This window comes from Scyliorhinus torazame, unplaced genomic scaffold, assembly GCF_047496885.1.
Source record: "Scyliorhinus torazame isolate Kashiwa2021f unplaced genomic scaffold, sScyTor2.1 scaffold_57, whole genome shotgun sequence".
Classification (NCBI taxonomy): Eukaryota; Metazoa; Chordata; class Chondrichthyes; order Carcharhiniformes; family Scyliorhinidae; genus Scyliorhinus; species Scyliorhinus torazame.
In genome coordinates this window covers 1,038,948-1,056,814 of record NW_027307784.1, presented here as the reverse complement: position 1 = coordinate 1,056,814, position 17,867 = coordinate 1,038,948, and the positions used below count along the sequence as shown (strand labels likewise).

General features: G+C 47.4%; 1 protein-coding gene across 1 annotated transcript in view; it reads left to right on the top strand.

Moving 5' to 3' along the window:
- The window catches only part of LOC140405557 (ribosome biogenesis protein BMS1 homolog), a gene marked incomplete at its 5' end in the record, with an annotated part of 196,965 nt that overhangs the window by 58,291 nt on the left and 120,807 nt on the right, over positions 1 to 17,867 (top strand). The window contains 2 exons of the mRNA XM_072494117.1: positions 8,754 to 8,905; positions 13,016 to 13,097. Coding sequence (XP_072350218.1) covers positions 8,754 to 8,905; positions 13,016 to 13,097 — 234 coding nt within the window. The remainder of the gene's footprint in view (positions 1 to 8,753; positions 8,906 to 13,015; positions 13,098 to 17,867) is intronic.

Here is a 17,867-nt window from a genome sequence, read left to right as displayed (position 1 = left end):
CCTACCAGCTTTGTTTGAATCAGTAACACCCACATGTCCTGTGGCCATTTCATTTGTTTAGCTACCTTCTCAAATGAAATGAAAAAGGCTTCCACTTCCTTCTCGTCAAACCTTGGCAATACTTGGACATATTTACATAGATTCCCACCAAGCCTTCGACTATGACGCTCTTTCTCACTCTCCCCATCACTATCATTGGGAACCTGGATTGTAGTTTTAGGGTACGGGAGAATGAGAGTATAGAGGTCAGGAGCACAGATTTGACGTCGCAGGAGGGGGCCAGTGTTCAGGTAGGTGGTTTGAAGTGTGTCTACTTCAATGCCAGGAGTATACGAAATAAGGTAGGGGAACTGGCAGCATGGGTTGGTACCTGGGACTTCGATGTTGTGGCCATTTCGGAGACATGGATAGAGCAGGGACAGGAATGGATGTTGCAGGTTCCGGGGTTTAGGTGTTTTAGTAAGCTCAGAGAAGGAGGCAAAAGAGGGGGAGGTGTGGCGCTGCTAGTCAAGAGCAGTATTACGGTGGCGGAGAGGATGCTAGATGGGGACTCATCTTCCGAGGTAGTATGGGCTGAGGTTAGAAACAAGAAAGGAGAGGTCACACTGTTGGGAGTCTTCTATAGGCCTCCAAATAGTTCTAGGGATGTAGAGGAAAGGATGGCGAGGGTGATCCTGGATAAGAGCGAAAGTAACAGGGTAGTTATTATGGGAGACTTTAACTTTCCAAATATTGACTGGAAAAGATATAGTTCGAGTACTTTAGATGGGTCGTTTTTTGTACAGTGTGTGCAGGAGGGTTTCCTGACACAATATGTTGACAGGCCAACAAGAGGCGAGGCCACGTTGGATTTGGTTTTGGGTAATGAACCAGGCCAGGTGTTGGATTTGGAGGTAGGAGAGCACTTTGGGGACAGTGACCACAATTCGGTGACGTTTACGTTAATGATGGAAAGGGATAAGTATACACCGCAGGGCAAGAGTTATAGCTGGGGGAAGGGCAATTATGATGCCACTAGACGTGACTTGGGGGGGATAAGGTGGAGAAGTAGGCTGCAAGTGTTGGGCACACTGGATAAGTGGAGCTTATTCAAGGATCAGCTACTGCGTGTTCTTGATAAGTATGTACCGGTCAGGCAGGGAGGAAGGCGTCGAGCGAGGGAACCGTGGTTTACCAAAGAAGTGGAATCTCTTGTTAAGAGGAAGAAGGAGGCCTATGTGAAGATGAGGTGTGGAGTTTCAGTTGGGGCGATGGATCGTTACAAGGTAGCGAGGAAGGATCTAAAGAGAGAGCTAAGACGAGCAAGGAGGGGACATGAGAAGTATTTGGCAGGTAGGATCAAGGAAAACCCAAAACTTTCTATAGGTATGTCAGGAATAAGCGAATGACTAGGGAAAGAGTAGGACCAGTCAAGGACAGGGATGGGAAGTTGTGTGTGGAGTCTGAAGAGATAGGCGAGGTAGTAAATGAATATTTTTCGTCAGTATTCACTCAGGAAAAAGATAATGTTGTGGAGGAGAATGCTGAGACGCAGGCTAATAGAATAGATGGCATTGAGGTACGTAGGGAAGAGGTGTTGGCAATTCTGGACAGGCTGAAAATAGATAAGTCCCCGGGACCTAATGGGATTTATCCTAGGATTCTCTGGGAGGCCAGGGAAGAGATTGCTGGACCTTTGGCTTTGATTTTTATGTCATCATTGGCTACAGGAATAGTGCCACAGGACTGGAGGACAGCAAATGTGGTCCCTTTGTTCAAAAAGGGGAGCAGAGACAACCCCGGCAACTATAGACCGGTGAGCCTCACGTCTGTAGTGGGTAAAGTCTTGGAGGGGATTATAAGAGACAAGATTTATAATCATCTAGATAGGAATAATATGATCAGGGATAGTCAGCATGGCTTTGTGAAGGGTAGGTCATGCCTCACAAACCTTATCGAGTTCTTTGAGAAGGTGACTGAACAGGTAGACGAGGGTAGAGCAGTTGATGTGGTGTATATGGATTTCAGCAAAGCGTTTGATAAGGTTCCCCACTGTAGGCTATTGCAGAAAATACGGAGGCTGGGGATTGAGGGTGATTTAGAGATGTGGATCAGAAATTGGCTAGCTGAAAGAAGACAGAGGGTGGTGGTTGATGGGAAATGTTCAGAATGGAGTTCAGTTACAAGTGGAGTGCCACAAGGATCTGTTCTGGGGCCGTTGCTGTTTGTCATTTTTATCAATGACCTAGAGAAAGGCGCAGAAGGGTGGGTGAGTAAATTTGCAGACGATACTAAAGTCGGTGGTGTTGTCGATAGTGTGGAAGGATGTAGCAGGTTACAGAGGGATATAGATAAGCTGCAGAGCTGGGCTGAGAGGTGGCAAATGGAGTTTAATGTAGAGAAATGTGAGGTGATTCACTTTGGAAGGAATAACAGGAATGCGGAATATTTGGCTAATGGTAAAGTTCTTGGAAGTGTGGATGAGCAGAGGGATCTAGGTGTCCATGTACATAGATCCCTGAAAGTTGCCACCCAGGTTGATAGGGTTGTGAAGAAGGCCTATGGAGTGTTGGCCTTTATTGGTAGAGGGATTGAGTTCCGGAGTCAGGAGGTCATGTTGCAGCTGTACAGAACTCTGGTACGGCCGCATTTGGAGTATTGCGCACAGTTCTGGTCACCGCATTATAGGAAGGACGTGGAAGCTTTGGAGCGGGTGCAGAGGAGATTTACCAGGATGTTGCCTGGTATGGAGGGAAAATCTTATGAGGAAAGGCTGATGGACTTGAGGTTGTTTTCGTTGGAGAGAAGAAGGTTAAGAGGAGACTTAATAGAGGCATATAAAATGATCAGGGGGTTAGATAGGGTGGACAGTGAGAGCCTTCTCCCGCGGATGGAAATGGCTGGCACGAGGGGACATAGCTTTAAACTGAGGGGTAATAGATATAGGACAGAGGTCAGAGGTAGGTTCTTTACGCAAAGAGTGGTGAGGCCGTGGAATGCCCTACCTGCTACAGTAGTGAACTCGCCAACATTGAGGGCATTTAAAAGTTTATTGGATAAACATATGGATGATAATGGCATAGTGTAGGTTAGATGGCTTTTGTTTCGGTGCAACATCGTGGGCCGAAGGGCCTGTACTGCGCTGTATCGTTCTATGTTCTATGTTCTAAAACTGTACGTTTCCCTTTACGTCTGCCAATTTTAACTGATTGTCATGTTTCATGGCCATTTTCTGAAGTTCAAACTCCCTCTCTTTATCTTTTTTCCTGATCTGTATCTCCCTTTCTTTTTGTTCTGCTAGGGCTATTCTTTCTTTTCTCCTTTCTTCTCTTTCCTTTTCTTTTTCCTCTCTCTCTCTTTCTTTTTCCTCTCTCTCTCTTTCTCTTTCCTCTCACTCTCGTATGCCAGCCGTTTTAATTCTTTCTGATGTTCCATTTGCTTAATTTGCAACTGAATTTTTGCCATTTCCAATGAGTCAAACTCTATCTCAGGCAACTTTAAATGCTTAACCACCGCCATAATTACCTCATCTTTTCGCGTTTTGTCAGGTAATGTTAACTGCAATGTTCTTGCCAAATCTAACAGTCTGCGTTTCGTTTCTGTCCGTAAAGTACTACGTGTGACATTCTCCACCCCCAAAAACCTCTGAGCCTCTGAAAGAGCCATTGCTCACAATACACTCCCCACTTAAACTAAAATACCATACCGGAAAAGCAAGAATCCTTCACTGTCTTTAAGTTCACAAAAGACAATTAAATAGATAGATTTTTATCCCCCGCGAGCCCCCAATTGTTATAGGTGAGGCGTTTTCAGAACCCCAAAATGTATCATGGAGTTCAACCAACCTTCCCCTTTAATGTATTTGTTGCTTTTCGTAGCACATGGCTTTTTCCCTAGGTGTGGGATTACAATTATGGAGACGTGGGTTTTTAAACACAAAACACTGTTTATTCCATGAACTCAACTTAACATCTTAAATAAACATTGGATCTCTTAACACCCCTTACTTCAAAGATAACTCAGAAAATATTGCAACAGTAAATAATTCCTTAAACTGTTCCTTCAAACTTCCAAGAGATTTAACACCTTTAAATAGTATCACATCAGGTTATAGGATATATATATTTTCTGTAGAATGGTTGATTTCAGCTCCAGCATCTTGCAGCTCTCTGGACACACACAGACACCCACCCACTGCTTTTTAAACTGAAACTAAAAACCTGCAAAAACCCAACTGCAAAATGGCTGAACTGAGCTGAGTTCCACCCACTCTATGACATCACTGTTTTCTTAAAGGTACATTGCTTAAACATCCAGTTCTTAAAGGCACTCTCGCATGACGGTACCACAACTTGTGACTGCTCCCCCTCCCCTTTAAGGATTCTGAAAACACGGTCCGAGACGTCATGGACCCTGGCACCCGGGAGGCAACATACCATCCGAGAGTCTCTTTTCGCTGCCACAGAACCGTCTATCTGTCCCTCTAACTATCGAGTCCCCAATAACTATTGCTCTCCTGCTCCTCCCCCTTCCCTTCTGAGCCACAATAATGGGAGATGAGGAAATGGCTGAGGAACTGAACAGGTTTTTTGGGTCGGTCTTCACAGTGGAAGACACAAATAACATGCCAGTGACTGATGGAAATGAGGCTATGACAGGTGAGGACCTTGAGAGGATTGTCATCACCAAGGAGGTAGTGATGGGCAAGCTAATGGGGCTAAAGGTAGACAAGTCTCCTGGCCCTGATGGAATGCATCCCAGAGTGCTAAAAGAGATGGCTAGGGAAATTGCAAATGCACTAGTGATAATTTACCAAAATGCACTCGACTCTGGGTTGGCCCCAGGCGGATTGGAAATTAGCAAACGTGACACCGCTGTTTAAAAAAGGAGGTAGGCAGAAAGCGGGTAATTATAGGCCAGTGAGCTTAACTTCGGTAGTAGGAAAGATGCTGGAATCTATCATAAAGGAAGAAATAGCGAGGCATCTGGATGGAAATTGTCCCATTGGGCAGACGCAGCATGGGTTCATAAAGGGCAGGTCGTGCCGAATTAATTTAGTGGAATTTTTTGAGGACATTACCAGTGCGGTAGATAACAGGGAGCCAATGGATGTAGTATATCTGGATTTCCAGAAAGCCTTTGACAAGGTGCCACACAAAAGGTTGCTGCATAAGATAAAGATGCATGGCACTACGGGGAAAGTAGTAGCATGGATAGAGGATTGGTTAATTAATATAAAGCAAAGAGTGGGGATTAATGGGTGTTTCTCTGGTTGGCAATCAGTAGCTAGTGGTGTCCCTCAGGGATCAGTGTTGGGCCCACAATTGTTCACAATTTACATAGATGATTTGGAGTTGGGGACCAAGAGCAATGTGTCCAAATTTGCAGACGACACTAAGATAAGTGGTAAAGCAAAAAGTGCAGAGGATACTGGAAGTCTGCAGAGGGATTTGGATAGGCTAAGTGAATGGGCTAGGGTCTGGCAGATGGAATACAATGTTGACAAATGTGAGGTTATCCATTTTGGTAGGAATAACAGCAAAAGGGATTATTATTTAAATTATAAAATATTAAAACATGCAGCTATGCAGAGAGACCTGGGTGTGCTAGTGCATGAGTCGCAAAAAGTTGGTTTACAGGTGCAACAGGTGATTAAGTAGTTGAATGGAATTTTGTCCTTCATTGCTAGAGGGATGGAGTTTAAGACTAGGGAGGTTATGCTGCAATTGTATAAGGTGTTAGTGAGGCCACACCTGGAGTATTGTGTTCAGTTTTGGTCTCCTTACCTGAGAAAGGACGTACTGGCACTGGAGGGTGTGCAGAGGAGATTCACTAGGTTAATCCCAGAGCTGAAGGGGTTGGATTACGAGGATATGTTGAGTAGACTGGGACTGTACTCGTTGGAATTTAGAAGGATGAGGGGGGATCTTATAGAAACATATAAGATTATGAAGGGAATAGATAGGATAGATGCGGGCAGGTTGTTTCCACTGGCGGGTGAAAGCAGAACTAGGGGACATGGCCTCAAAATAAGGGGAAGTAGTTTTAGGACTGAGTTTAGGAGGAACTTCTTCACCCAAAGGGTTGTGAATCTATAGAATTCCTTGCGCCCAGTGAAGCAGTAGAGGCTCCTTCATTAAATGTTTTTAAGATAAAGATAGTTTTTTGAAGAATAAAGGGATTAAGGTTATGGTGTTCGGGCCGGAGAGTGGAGCTGAGTCCACAAAAGATCAGCCATGATCTCATTGAATAGTGGAGCAGGCTCGAGGGGCCAGATGGCCTACTCCTGCTCCTAATTCTTATGTTCTTATGGCCGTGTGTTGATGGTGAAGATGAATGCAGAGCATCAATGGACAGGTTAAGTGGGCAGAAAAAGTGGCAAATGGAATTTAATTCGGATTAGGCAATGCATCTGGGGTGGACGAGAAGCCTCGGGAATTCACAGCAAGTGGTAGGATACTGGAAGTGTAAAGGAAGAGAGGGACCTTGGAGTGCGTGTTCACAGATTCACGAGAGTAGCAGGGCAGAGGCTGGTTAAGGCATATAGAATATTTTAAATAATAATAAAAAGCTAGTCGCCACATTCCGGCGCCTGTTCGGGTACACTGAGAGAGAATTCAGAATGTCCAATTCGTCTAACAAGCACGTCTTTCGGGACTTGTGGGAGACAACCGGAGCGCCCGGAGGAAACCCATGCAGACACTGGGAGAACGTGCAGACTCCACACAGACAGTGACCTAAGCCGGGAATTGAACCTGGGAGCCTGAAGCTGTGAAGCAACAGTGCTAACCACTGTGCTACCGTGATGATCAAGCCAATTGGCTCTTTCCTCTATTTTATTCAATTTTTAACTGTCAAATATTTACCCAGTTCCTCTCTGGAAGCTGTGATTGAATCTGTTTGCACCATCCTGTCTGGCAGCGCATTCCAAACTCTAATCGCATTTTACATGAAACATATCTTTCTCGTAGCTCTTAATTTTCCAGACACCTTAATTCTGTGCCCTTTGCTTATCAATCCTTCGGCAATTTAAAAAAAAAAAGTGTCTCTTTGTTCACCCTGTTTAAATCCTTCATGATTTTAAATGTCTCCCGCTAATATTCTCTGCTCTCACTGTAAGAGCTCCAGCTTTTCTCATCTTGTTTCAAACAAATGGAGGAATTGAAGCCTTTACCGTCGTCAGTAACCACAGAGGGGTTAGCACAGTTAGCACCCTTCCTCGGTCCTCGTTCTGTTAGGGGTTAGCACAGTTAGCACCCTTCCTCGGTCCTCGTTCTGTTAGGGGTTAGCACAGTTAGCACCCTTCCTCGGTCCTCGTTCTGTTAGGGGTTAGCACAGTTAGCACCCTTCCTCGGTCCTCGTTCTGTTAGGGGTTAGCACAGTTAGCACCCTTCCTCGGTCCTCGTTCTGTTTTCTCTGAGGGAAGGCCCAGGGGAGGACAATTGCCTGTGACAGAGTCGAGCCCTTGGCTGCAGCACAAACTTCATTTCACACAGGGGTCTTGGAGTGAATCAACCCAGGCTCTAGCTTGAGACTGTATTTTGGCGCATTTCCCAGAGAGTGGGGTGGAGGCGGATACAATCCGGGCTTTCAGAAGGAATTGAATCACCCAGAGAGAGAAAAGCATGCAGGGTCCCGGAGAAAAGGCTGGTAATGTGACTAGCTGAATTCTTGCAGAGTTACAAAGTGCCAAATAGGTTCCTGCTGTGTTTAACCGGTCTGTGATCCCAAGTAAAAGGTGGGGGCATCAACCACACATCTGCTGGACAGGGATTGTATGGATTATGGAACCAAGGTGAATAGCCAGCTTCCTCCTGGCTATACAGTGAATGGTAGAACCCTCAAGAGTATTGAAAGTCAGAGAGATCTAGGTGTACAGGTCCACAGGTTACTGAAAGTGGCAACACAGGTGGCGAAGGTAGTCAAGAAGGCATACGGCATGCTTGCCTTCATTGGCCGGGGCATTGAGTATAGAATTGGCAAGTCATGTTGCAGCTGTATAGAACCTTAGTTAGGCCACACTTGGAGTATAGTGTTCAATTCTGGTCGCCACACTACCAGAAGGATGTGGAGGCTTTAGAGAGGGTGCAGAAGAGATTTACCAGGATATTACCTGGTATGGAGGGCATTAGCTATGAGGAGCGGTTGAATAAACTCGGTTTGTTCTCACTGGAACGAAGGAGGTTGAGGGGAGACCTGATAGAGGTATACAAAATTATGAGGTGGACCTGAGGAAGGAGCAGCGCTCCGAAAGCTAGTGACATCGAAACAAACCTGTTGGACTTTAACCTGGTGTTGTAAGACTTCGTACTAAAATTATGAGGGGCATAGACAGAGTGGATAGTCAGAGGCTTTTCCCCAGGGTAGAGCGGTCAATTACTAGGGGACATAGGTTTAAGGTGCGAGGGGCAAGGTTTAGAGTAGATGTACGAGGCAAGTTTTTTTACACAGAGGGTAGTGGGTGCCTGGGACTCGCTGCCGGAGGAGGTGGTGGAAGCAGGGACGATAGTGACATTTAAGGGGCATCTTGACAACTACATGACTAGGATGGGAATAGAGGGATACGGACCCAGTAAGTGTAGAAGGTTGTAGTTTAGTCGGGCAGCATGGTCGGCACGGGCTTGGAGGGCCGAAGGGCCTGTTCCTGTGCTGTACATTTCTTTGTTCTTTGTATGTATCATTAATCTGCCGGGGACAATGTTGACACACGTGTGACTGATGGGTTCTGTACATGGAATTGAAAGAAAACAACCTTTTTTGTATCTTTATTTTAGTCAGTGAAGAAAAGGATGAGGATGAGGAAGGTGATATATTGGGAGGAATCTTTCACGTAAGCAGACCTGACACAGAATCCAAAAAGAAGGGAAACGGTCTGGATTCCTCAATATTTCCTGTGAAAAACCCTCACGACTGGGACATGGAAGAGGTGAGGCTGCTGTGTTAATAAAATAATTCCACTATGGATGCTGGAAATAACAATAAGGTGCTGGAAAAACCCAGGTCTGACAGGGTTAATGTGTGAGTGGAATATTAGACTTGAAATGTTAAATTTTTAAAAATTTGTTGATGAGATGTGGGTATCGCTGGCTAGGCCAGCATTTATTTCCCAGTCAGGATGGTGAGTGACTTGGAGGGTAACCTCCAGGTGGTGGGGTTCCCAGGTATCTGCTGCCCTTGTCCTTCTAGATGGTAGTGGTTGTGGGTTTGGAAGGTGCTGTCGAAAGAATCTTGGTAAGTTATTGTAGTGCATCTTGTAGATGGTACACACGGCTGTTACTGTTCAACGGTGATGGATGGAGTGAATGTTTGTGTAAGGGGTGCCAGTCAAACGGGGCTGCTTTGTCCTGGATGGTGTGGAGATTATTGATGTGGTTGGAGCTGTACCCTTCGTGCAAATGGAGAGTATTAGGGGCAGCACGGTAGCACAGCGGTTAGCACAATTGCTTCACAGCTCCAGGGTCCCAGGTTTGATTCCGGCTTGGGTCACTGTCTGTGTGGAGTCTGCACGTCCTCCCCGTGTCTGCGTGGGTTTCCTCCGGGTGCTCCGGTTTCTTCCCACAGTCCAAAGATGTGCAGGTTAGGTGGAATGGCCATGATAAATTGCCCTTAGTGTCCAAAAATTGACCTTAGTGTTGGGTGGGGTTACTGGGTTATGGGGATAGGGTGGAGGTGTTGACCTTGGGTAGGGTGCTCTTTCCAAGAGCCGGTGCAGACTTGATGGGCCGAATGGCCTCCTTCTGCACTGTAAATTCGCTGATATTCCATCACGCTCCTGATTTCAATGCCTTTCAATGGCCGATGGACATTGGGGAGCCAGCAGGTGAGTTACTCGCTGCAGAATTCCCCGACTCTGATCTGCTCAAAGTTAAGAGAGACATAGAACCCATATAATTCCTACAGTGCAGAAGGAGGCCATTCGGCCCATCGAGTCTGCACATACCTTCTGAAAGAGCACTCTACCCAGGCCCACTCCCCTGCCCTATCCTGTAACCCCATAACCTCACTCTAACCTGCACATATATAGGGTAGATCGTAAGAATAGATCCCCAGGGCAGAGGTGTCCGATACCAGGTTTAAGGTGAGGAGTGAGTGGTTTCGAGGGGACCTGAGGAAACATTTATCACCCAGAAGGTGGTGGGAATATGGAACACTGTCTGAGAGGGTGGTGGGAATATGGAACATGCTGTCTGAGAGGGTGATGGGAATATGGAACGTGCTGTCTGAGAGGGTGGTGGGAATATGGAACACTGTCTGAGGGTGGTGGGAATATGGAACACTCTGTCTGAGAGGGTGGTGGGAATATGGAACGTGCTGTCTGAGAGGGTGGTGGGAATATGGAACACTCTGTCTGAGAGGGTGGTGGGTATATGGAACACTCTGTCTGAGAGGGTGGTGGGTATATAGAACTTGCTGTCTGAGAGGGTGGTGGGAATATGGAACGTGCTGTCTGAGAGGGTGGTGGGAATATGGAACGTGCTGTCTGAGAGGGTGGTGGGAATATGGAACGTGCTGTCTGAGAGGGTGGTGGGAATATGGAACACTGCCTGAGAGGGTGGTGGGAATCTGGAACTCTCTGTCTGAGAGGGTGGTGGGAATATGGAACGTGCTGTCTGAGAGGGTGGTAGGAATATGGAACGTGCTGTCTGAGAGGGTGGTGGGAATATGGAACGTGCTGTCTGAGAGGGTGGTGGGAATATGGAACGTGCTGCCTGAGAGGGTGGTGGGAATATGGAACGTGCTGTCTGAGAGGGCGGTGGGAATATGGAACACTCTGTCTGAGAGGGTGGTGGGAATATGGAACACTCTGTCTGAGAGGGTGGTGGGAATATGGAACACTCTGTTTGAGAGGGTGGTGGGAATATGGAACACTCTGTCTGAGAGGGTGGTGGGAATATGGAACACTCTGTTTGAGAGGGTGGTGGGAATATGGAACGTGCTGTCTGAGAGGGTGGTGGGAATATGGAACGTGCTGTCTGAGAGGGTGGTGGGAATATGGAACACTCTGTCTGAGAGGGTGGTGGGAATATGGAACACTCTGTTTGAGAGGGTGGTGGGAATATGGAACGTGCTGTCTGAGAGGGTGGTGGGAATATGGAACACTCTGTCTGAGAGGGTGGTGGGAATATGGAACGTGCTGTCTGAGAGGGTGGTGGGAATATGGAACGTGCTGTCTGAGAGGGTGGTGGGAATATGGAACGAGCTGTCTGAGAGGGTGGTGGGAATATGGAACGTGCTGTCTGAGAGGGTGGTAGGAATTTGGAACACTCTGTTTGAGAGGGTGGTGGGAATATGGAACGTGCTGTCTGAGAGGGTGGTGGGAATATGGAACGTGCTGTCTGAGAGGGTGGTGGGAATATAGAACTTGCTGTCTGAGAGGGTGGTGGGAATATGGAACGTGCTGTCTGAGAGGGTGGTGGGAATATGGAACGTGCTGTCTGAGAGGGTGGTGGGAATATGGAACACTGTCTGAGAGGGTGGTGGGAATATGGAACGTGCTGTCTGAGAGGGTGGTGGGAATATGGAACGTGCTGTCTGAGAGGGTGGTGGGAATATGGAACGTGCTGTCTGAGAGGGTGGTGGGAATATGGAACGTGCTGTCTGAGAGGGTGGTGGGAATATGGAACGTGCTGTCTGAGAGGGTGGTAGGAATTTGGAACACTCTGTTTGAGAGGGTGGTGGGAATATGGAACACAGTTTGAGAGGGTGGTGGGAATATGGAACGTGCTGTCTGAGAGGGTGGTGGGAATATGGAACGTGCTGTCTGAGAGGGTGGTGGGAATATAGAACTTGCTGTCTGAGAGGGTGGTGGGAATATGGAACGTGCTGTCTGAGAGGGTGGTGGGAATATGGAACGTGCTGTCTGAGAGGGTGGTGGGAATATGGAACACTGTCTGAGAGGGTGGTGGGAATATGGAACGTGCTGTCTGAGAGGGTGGTGGGAATATGGAACGTGCTGTCTGAGAGGGTGGTGGGAATATGGAACGTGCTGTCTGAGAGGGTGGTGGGAATATGGAACGTGCTGCCTGAGAGGGTGGTGGGAATATGGAACGTGCTGTCTGAGAGGGTGGTGGGAATATGGAACGTGCTGTCTGAGAGGGTGGTGGGAATATGGAACACTGTCTGAGAGGGTGGTGGGAATATGGAACGTGCTGTCTGAGAGGGTGGTGGGAATATGGAACGTGCTGTCTGAGAGGGTGGTGGGAATATGGAACGTGCTGTCTGAGAGGGTGGTGGGAATATGGAACGTGCTGTCTGAGAGGGTGGTGGGAATATGGAACACTGTCTGAGAGGGTGGTGGGAATATGGAACGTGCTGTCTGAGAGGGTGGTGGGAATATGGAACGTGCTGTCTGAGAGGGTGGTGGGAATATGGAACACTGTCTGAGAGGGTGGTGGGAATATGGAACGTGCTGTCTGAGAGGGTGGTGGGAATATGGAACGTGCTGTCTGAGAGGGTGGTGGGAATATGGAACACTGTCTGAGAGGGTGGTGGGAATATGGAACGTGCTGTCTGAGAGGGTGGTGGGAATATGGAACGTGCTGTCTGAGAGGGTGGTGGGAATATGGAACGTGCTGTCTGAGAGGGTGGTAGGAATTTGGAACACTGTCTGAGAGGGTGGTGGGAATATGGATACAGCAGATGGCACCAAACTGGACAATTGAGGAGCAAAGGATGAAGTTGGGAGGGTCGGCCAGAACAAAGAGATGGTGAGAACTTTCCCTTCAGTGAACAAAAAGCTTTGTTTACTGCTATTAGATTTATTTCTTCCGACTGTGGATAGATATTTTTACTGTGGGGAAAAATCGACCCAACCCGAAAATGCAACATGAACCAACAGTTTCATAGCGCCACAGCACAGTGGGAGACCTTTTGGCCCATTGCACCTGTGCTAGCCCATTTTAAAGGCCTATCCAATGACACCCACTCTTTCTGCAGAGCCCTGGAAGGAGCTGATATATCACCAGTGCAAAGTGAGGAGAAAATGCACCTTTAAGGGAGAATGGTTAGTGCTGAAATGTTTATTCTCTCTACACAGGCAATGAACAGTGTCCGAGATTGTTTTGTGACTGGAAAATGGGAGTCGGATAAGGATGCGACCACTCTGCTTGGAGAAGACGGTATGTGGAAGACGTAGTACGACCGTTGCGTTCTCTATTATTGAGCAACACCCAGAAATACAATTACAGACATCACCCTCCAAACTTGGTTGATATCCACGAGGATGTTGAACCAGAAAATTATTGTGCTGATCGCCTGAGGCAACAAAATAGTTGGCAACACCCACCCCACAGGGAGAGCTTCGCATGCCAATGATTTCCAGGGTAATGGTTTCGGTGGTCTCAGCTGAAGTTTTGAGTTCAGAATTCCTGAGATTCTTGAGCAGTCTAAACCAATTGGAAGTTAGCAAATGTAAGACTAAAATTCGAACAAGAGAGAGAGAAAACTGGGAACTAAAGGCTGTTAACCTGACACCAGTCGTTCAAACATGGACTAAAGGGCTGAACTCCAAAGGTGAGAGTGACTGCCCTTGATGTCAAGGCAGCATTTGACCGAGTTTGGCATCAAGGAGCCCGAGCTAAACAGGAGTCAATGGGAATCGGGGTAAACTCTCCGCTGGTTAGTCATACCCGGCACAAAGGAAGATGGTTGTGGTGGTTGGAGCTCAATCATTTCAGTTCCAGGACATCACTGCACAGGTTCTTCAGGCTGGTGTCCTCAGCCCAACCATCTCACATAGAAAACAGAAGCAGGAGGAGGCCATTTAGTAGCTTGGATCAGAAATTGGCTAGCTGGAAGACAAAGGGTGGTGGTTGATGGGAAATGTTCAGACTGGAGTCCAGTTACTAGTGGTGTACCACAAGGATCTGTTTTGGGGCCACTGCTGTTTGTCATTTTTATAAATGACCTGGAGGAGGGCGTAGAAGGATGGGTGAGTAAATTTGCAGATGACACTAAAGTTGGTGGAGTTGTGGACAGTGCGGAAGGATGTTACAAGTTACAGAGGGACATAGATAAGCTGCAGCGCTGGGCTGAGAGGTGGCAAATGGAGTTTAATGCAGAAAAGTGTGAGGTGATTCATTTTGGAAGGAATAACAGGAAGACTGAGTACTGGGCTAATGGTAAGACAGATGTCAGAGGTAGGTTCTTTACTCAGAGTAGTAGGGGCGTGGAATGCCCTGCCACAACAGTAGTGGACTCGCCAACACTAAGGGCATTCAAATGGTCATTGGATAGACATATGGACGATAAGGGAATAGTGTAGATGGGCTTTCGAGTGGTTTCACAGGTCGGCACAACATCGAGGGCCGAAGGGCCTGTACTGCGCTGTTATGTTCTATGCTCCGCCATTCATTATGATCATGGCTGGTCATCATGCTGAATACCCTGATCCCACCTTCTCCCTCCCACCCCCATATCCCTTGATCCCCTTGGTTCCAAGAGCTGTATCTAATTCCTTCTTGAAATCACACAACGTTTTGGCCTCAACTACTTTCTGTGATAGTGAATTCCACAGAATACCATCTCTTCAACCACGTATTCATCCGATATATCCTATTATTTCTACTCTGATTAACACGAGGCACTGGTAGTAATCCTTTTTTTTTAATTTAGAGTATCCAATTATTTCTTTTCCAATTAAGGGACAATTTAGCGTGGCCAATCCACCTAACCTGCACTTCTTTGGGTTGTGGGGATGAAACTCACGCAGATACAGGGAGAATGTGCAAACTCCACACGGGCAGTGACCCAGGGCAGGGATTCGAACCCGGGTCCTCAGTGCCGTAGACAATCAGGACAATCCCCTATAACTATTGCACTATCACACTTATCCCCCCTCCCCTCTGCAGCAGAACCAACCGTGGTGCAACGAGTTTGGCTGTTGCTGCTTTCCCCTGAGAGGCCATTCCCCTCAACCATATCCAAAATGGTATATCTGTCCTGCAGGGGAATGGCCACCGGAGATTCATGCACTGCCAGCCTCGCTCTCTTTCTCTGCCTGGTGGTCACCCATTCCCTTCCTGCCTGTAGAGTCTCAGCCTGTGGTGTGACCACCTCTATATGTGCTATCCACAACACTCTCCGACTGGCGGATGCTCCGCAGTGTCTCCAGCCGCTGCTCCAGCTCCGAAACCTGGGCTTCCAGGAGCTGTAGCTGGAGACACTTCCTGCACACATGCTCAACCTGGGCATTGGAAATGTTCCTGGTCTCCCACATGGAGCAGGAGGAGCAAACCAAGGCTTTCAGCTCTCCTGCCGTGACTTACCGTTTTCAATTATGCTTTGGAAGATGCTTGATATTAGATTAAATCCAATTCTTTGTCCATTCCTTGCTTGTCCTCGTGACTACCAATTAGAACCCTTACAGATTATAAACCACGAAACCTTTATTTCAAACTATAATTGATGAAAGTTATAAAGATTTACCAACACGGCTTATCAATCAGCTCTCTCCCTTGGAGCCTTGGAGCAGGGCAAGACCCCTCCCTGAAGATTTAAAAGTTATAAAGCAAGGAGAAAAGGCAAAGAGCACCTTTCTTCACACAAAGAGTGGTGAGCCTGTGGAATTCATTACCACAGGAAGTAGTTGATGCTAAAACATTGAATATATCCAAGAGGCGGCTGGATATAGCACTTGGGGAGAATGGGATCAAAGGTTATGGGGAGAAAGCAGGATTAGGCCATTGAGTTGGATGATCAGCTATGATCGTGATGAGGCCAAAAGGCGGCCTCCTGCTCCTGTCTTCTATGTATCTATGTATACCTCTTCCCGCTCTGAACCAAATTCCCACTCTGTTTCAAATTCCCAAGTTTAAAGCTCACTCTGGCTGTGGACTTACCCTGGTTGTGGCCTCTCTCCCCCACTGCTTGTGCGCGAAGCTCACTTCAGCTGTTTGATCAATGACCTCCCTTCCATCATGAGGTCAGAAGTGGGGATGTTCACTGATGACTGCACAATGTTCACCGTTTGCATCACCTCAGATACTGAAGCAGGCCAAATGCAGCAATATGTGGACAATATCCAGGTAACATTCCTGCCACACGAGCGCCAGGCAATGGCAGCCTCACTGGACCTTTAACTGGCCATAAAGATGGTGAAGCCTCCTGTATCCAACAGAGCTTCCCTTCAGAGCAAGGTCCCGGGGTGGGCTGCACTGCTTGGGTCCCACCTGACCTGAGTCGGAATGTTGGGGAGGCTGGGTGGAAAAACAATTCAGTTTTTAAAAAACAAGCTAGGAGCTGAATGGGAATCTGCCTTGGATTGCTGTTCTGAGGAGGTTCAGGACAGAATGAGTCGGGGGCGATGTATCTTCCATTTTCTGGCAATAGAGAGCTGGGTGGGAATTTAAGATGCGAGGAGGACACACAGGCTGCACCGAGACAGCTTAACTTTTTAAATATAAATTCATGGGATGTGGGTATTGCTGGCGAGGTCTGCCCGTCCTTAATTACCCTTGAGGTGGCGGTAAGCTGCCGCAGTCCATGTGGTGTAGGTACACCCACAGTGCCGTTAGGGAGGGAGTTCCAGGATGTTGCCCCAGTGACAGTGAAGGAACAGCGATATATTTCTGAGTCAGGGTGGTGACTGACTTGCAGGGGAACCTCCAGGTGATGTTCCTGCATCTGCTTCCCCTGTCCTGGGTGGTAATGGTCATGGGTTTGGGAGGTGCTGTGTCAGAAACTTTGATGAGTTACTGCTGTGCATCTTGGAGATGGTACACACGGCTGCAACTGCGTGTGGGTGGTGGACGGAGTGAATGTTTGTGAAAGGAGGAACAATCCAGTGAGGCTGCTTTGTCCTGGATGGTTTTGAGCTTGTGTGTTGTTGGAGTTGCACTCCATTAAATTCCATTACACTCCTCACATACAGAGAAACATAGAAAATGGAAGCAGAAGGAGGCCATTCGGCCCTTCGAGCCTGCTCTGCCATTCATTGTGATCAGGCCTGATCATCAATTTCAATACCCTGATCCCGCCTCCCCCCCCATCTCCCTCGATCCCTTCAGCCCCAAGAGCTGTATCTAATTCCTTCTTGAAATTACACAACGTTTGGGCCTCAACTACTTTGTGGTAATGAATTCCACAGATTCACCGCTCTCTGGTGAAGACATTTCTCCTCACCTCAGTTATAAAAGGTTTACCTCTTATCCTCAAACTATGAACCCTAGTTCTGGACTCCCCCACCATCAGGAACATTCTTTCTGAATCTACCCTGTCAAATCCTGTTACAATTTTTAAGTTTCTATGAGATCCCCTCTCACTCTTCTAACCTCCAATGAGTATAATCCTAACCGACTTAGTCTCTCCTCCATATGACAGTCCCGCCATCCCAGGAATCAGCCTGTAAACCTTCGCTGCACTCTCCATAGCAAAAAATTCTTTCCTCGGGTAAGGAGACCAAAACTGCACACAATACTCCAGGTGTGGCCTCACCAGTGCCCGAAACAAATGTAGTAAAACACCCCTATTCCTATACTGAAATTCTCTCGCTATGAAATGAAATGAAAATCGCTTATTGTCACAAGTAGGCTTCAATGAAGTTACTGTGGAAAAAACCCTCGTCGCCACAATCCAGCACCTGTTCGGGGAGGCTGGTACGGGAATTGAACCGTGCTGCTGGCCTGCCTTGGTCTGCTTTCAAAGCCAGCGATTTAGCCCTGTACTAAACAGCCCCTGTTTAACATACCATTATACCATTTGCCATATTTCCTGCCTGCTGTACCTGCGCGCTTACTTTCAGCAATTGATGCACGAGGACACCAAGGTCTCACTGAGTATTCACCTCTCCCAATTTACACCTGTTCAAATAATAATCTGCCTTCCTATTTTTGCTGCCGAAGTGGATAACCGCACATTTATCCACATTATACTGTATCTGCCATGCATCT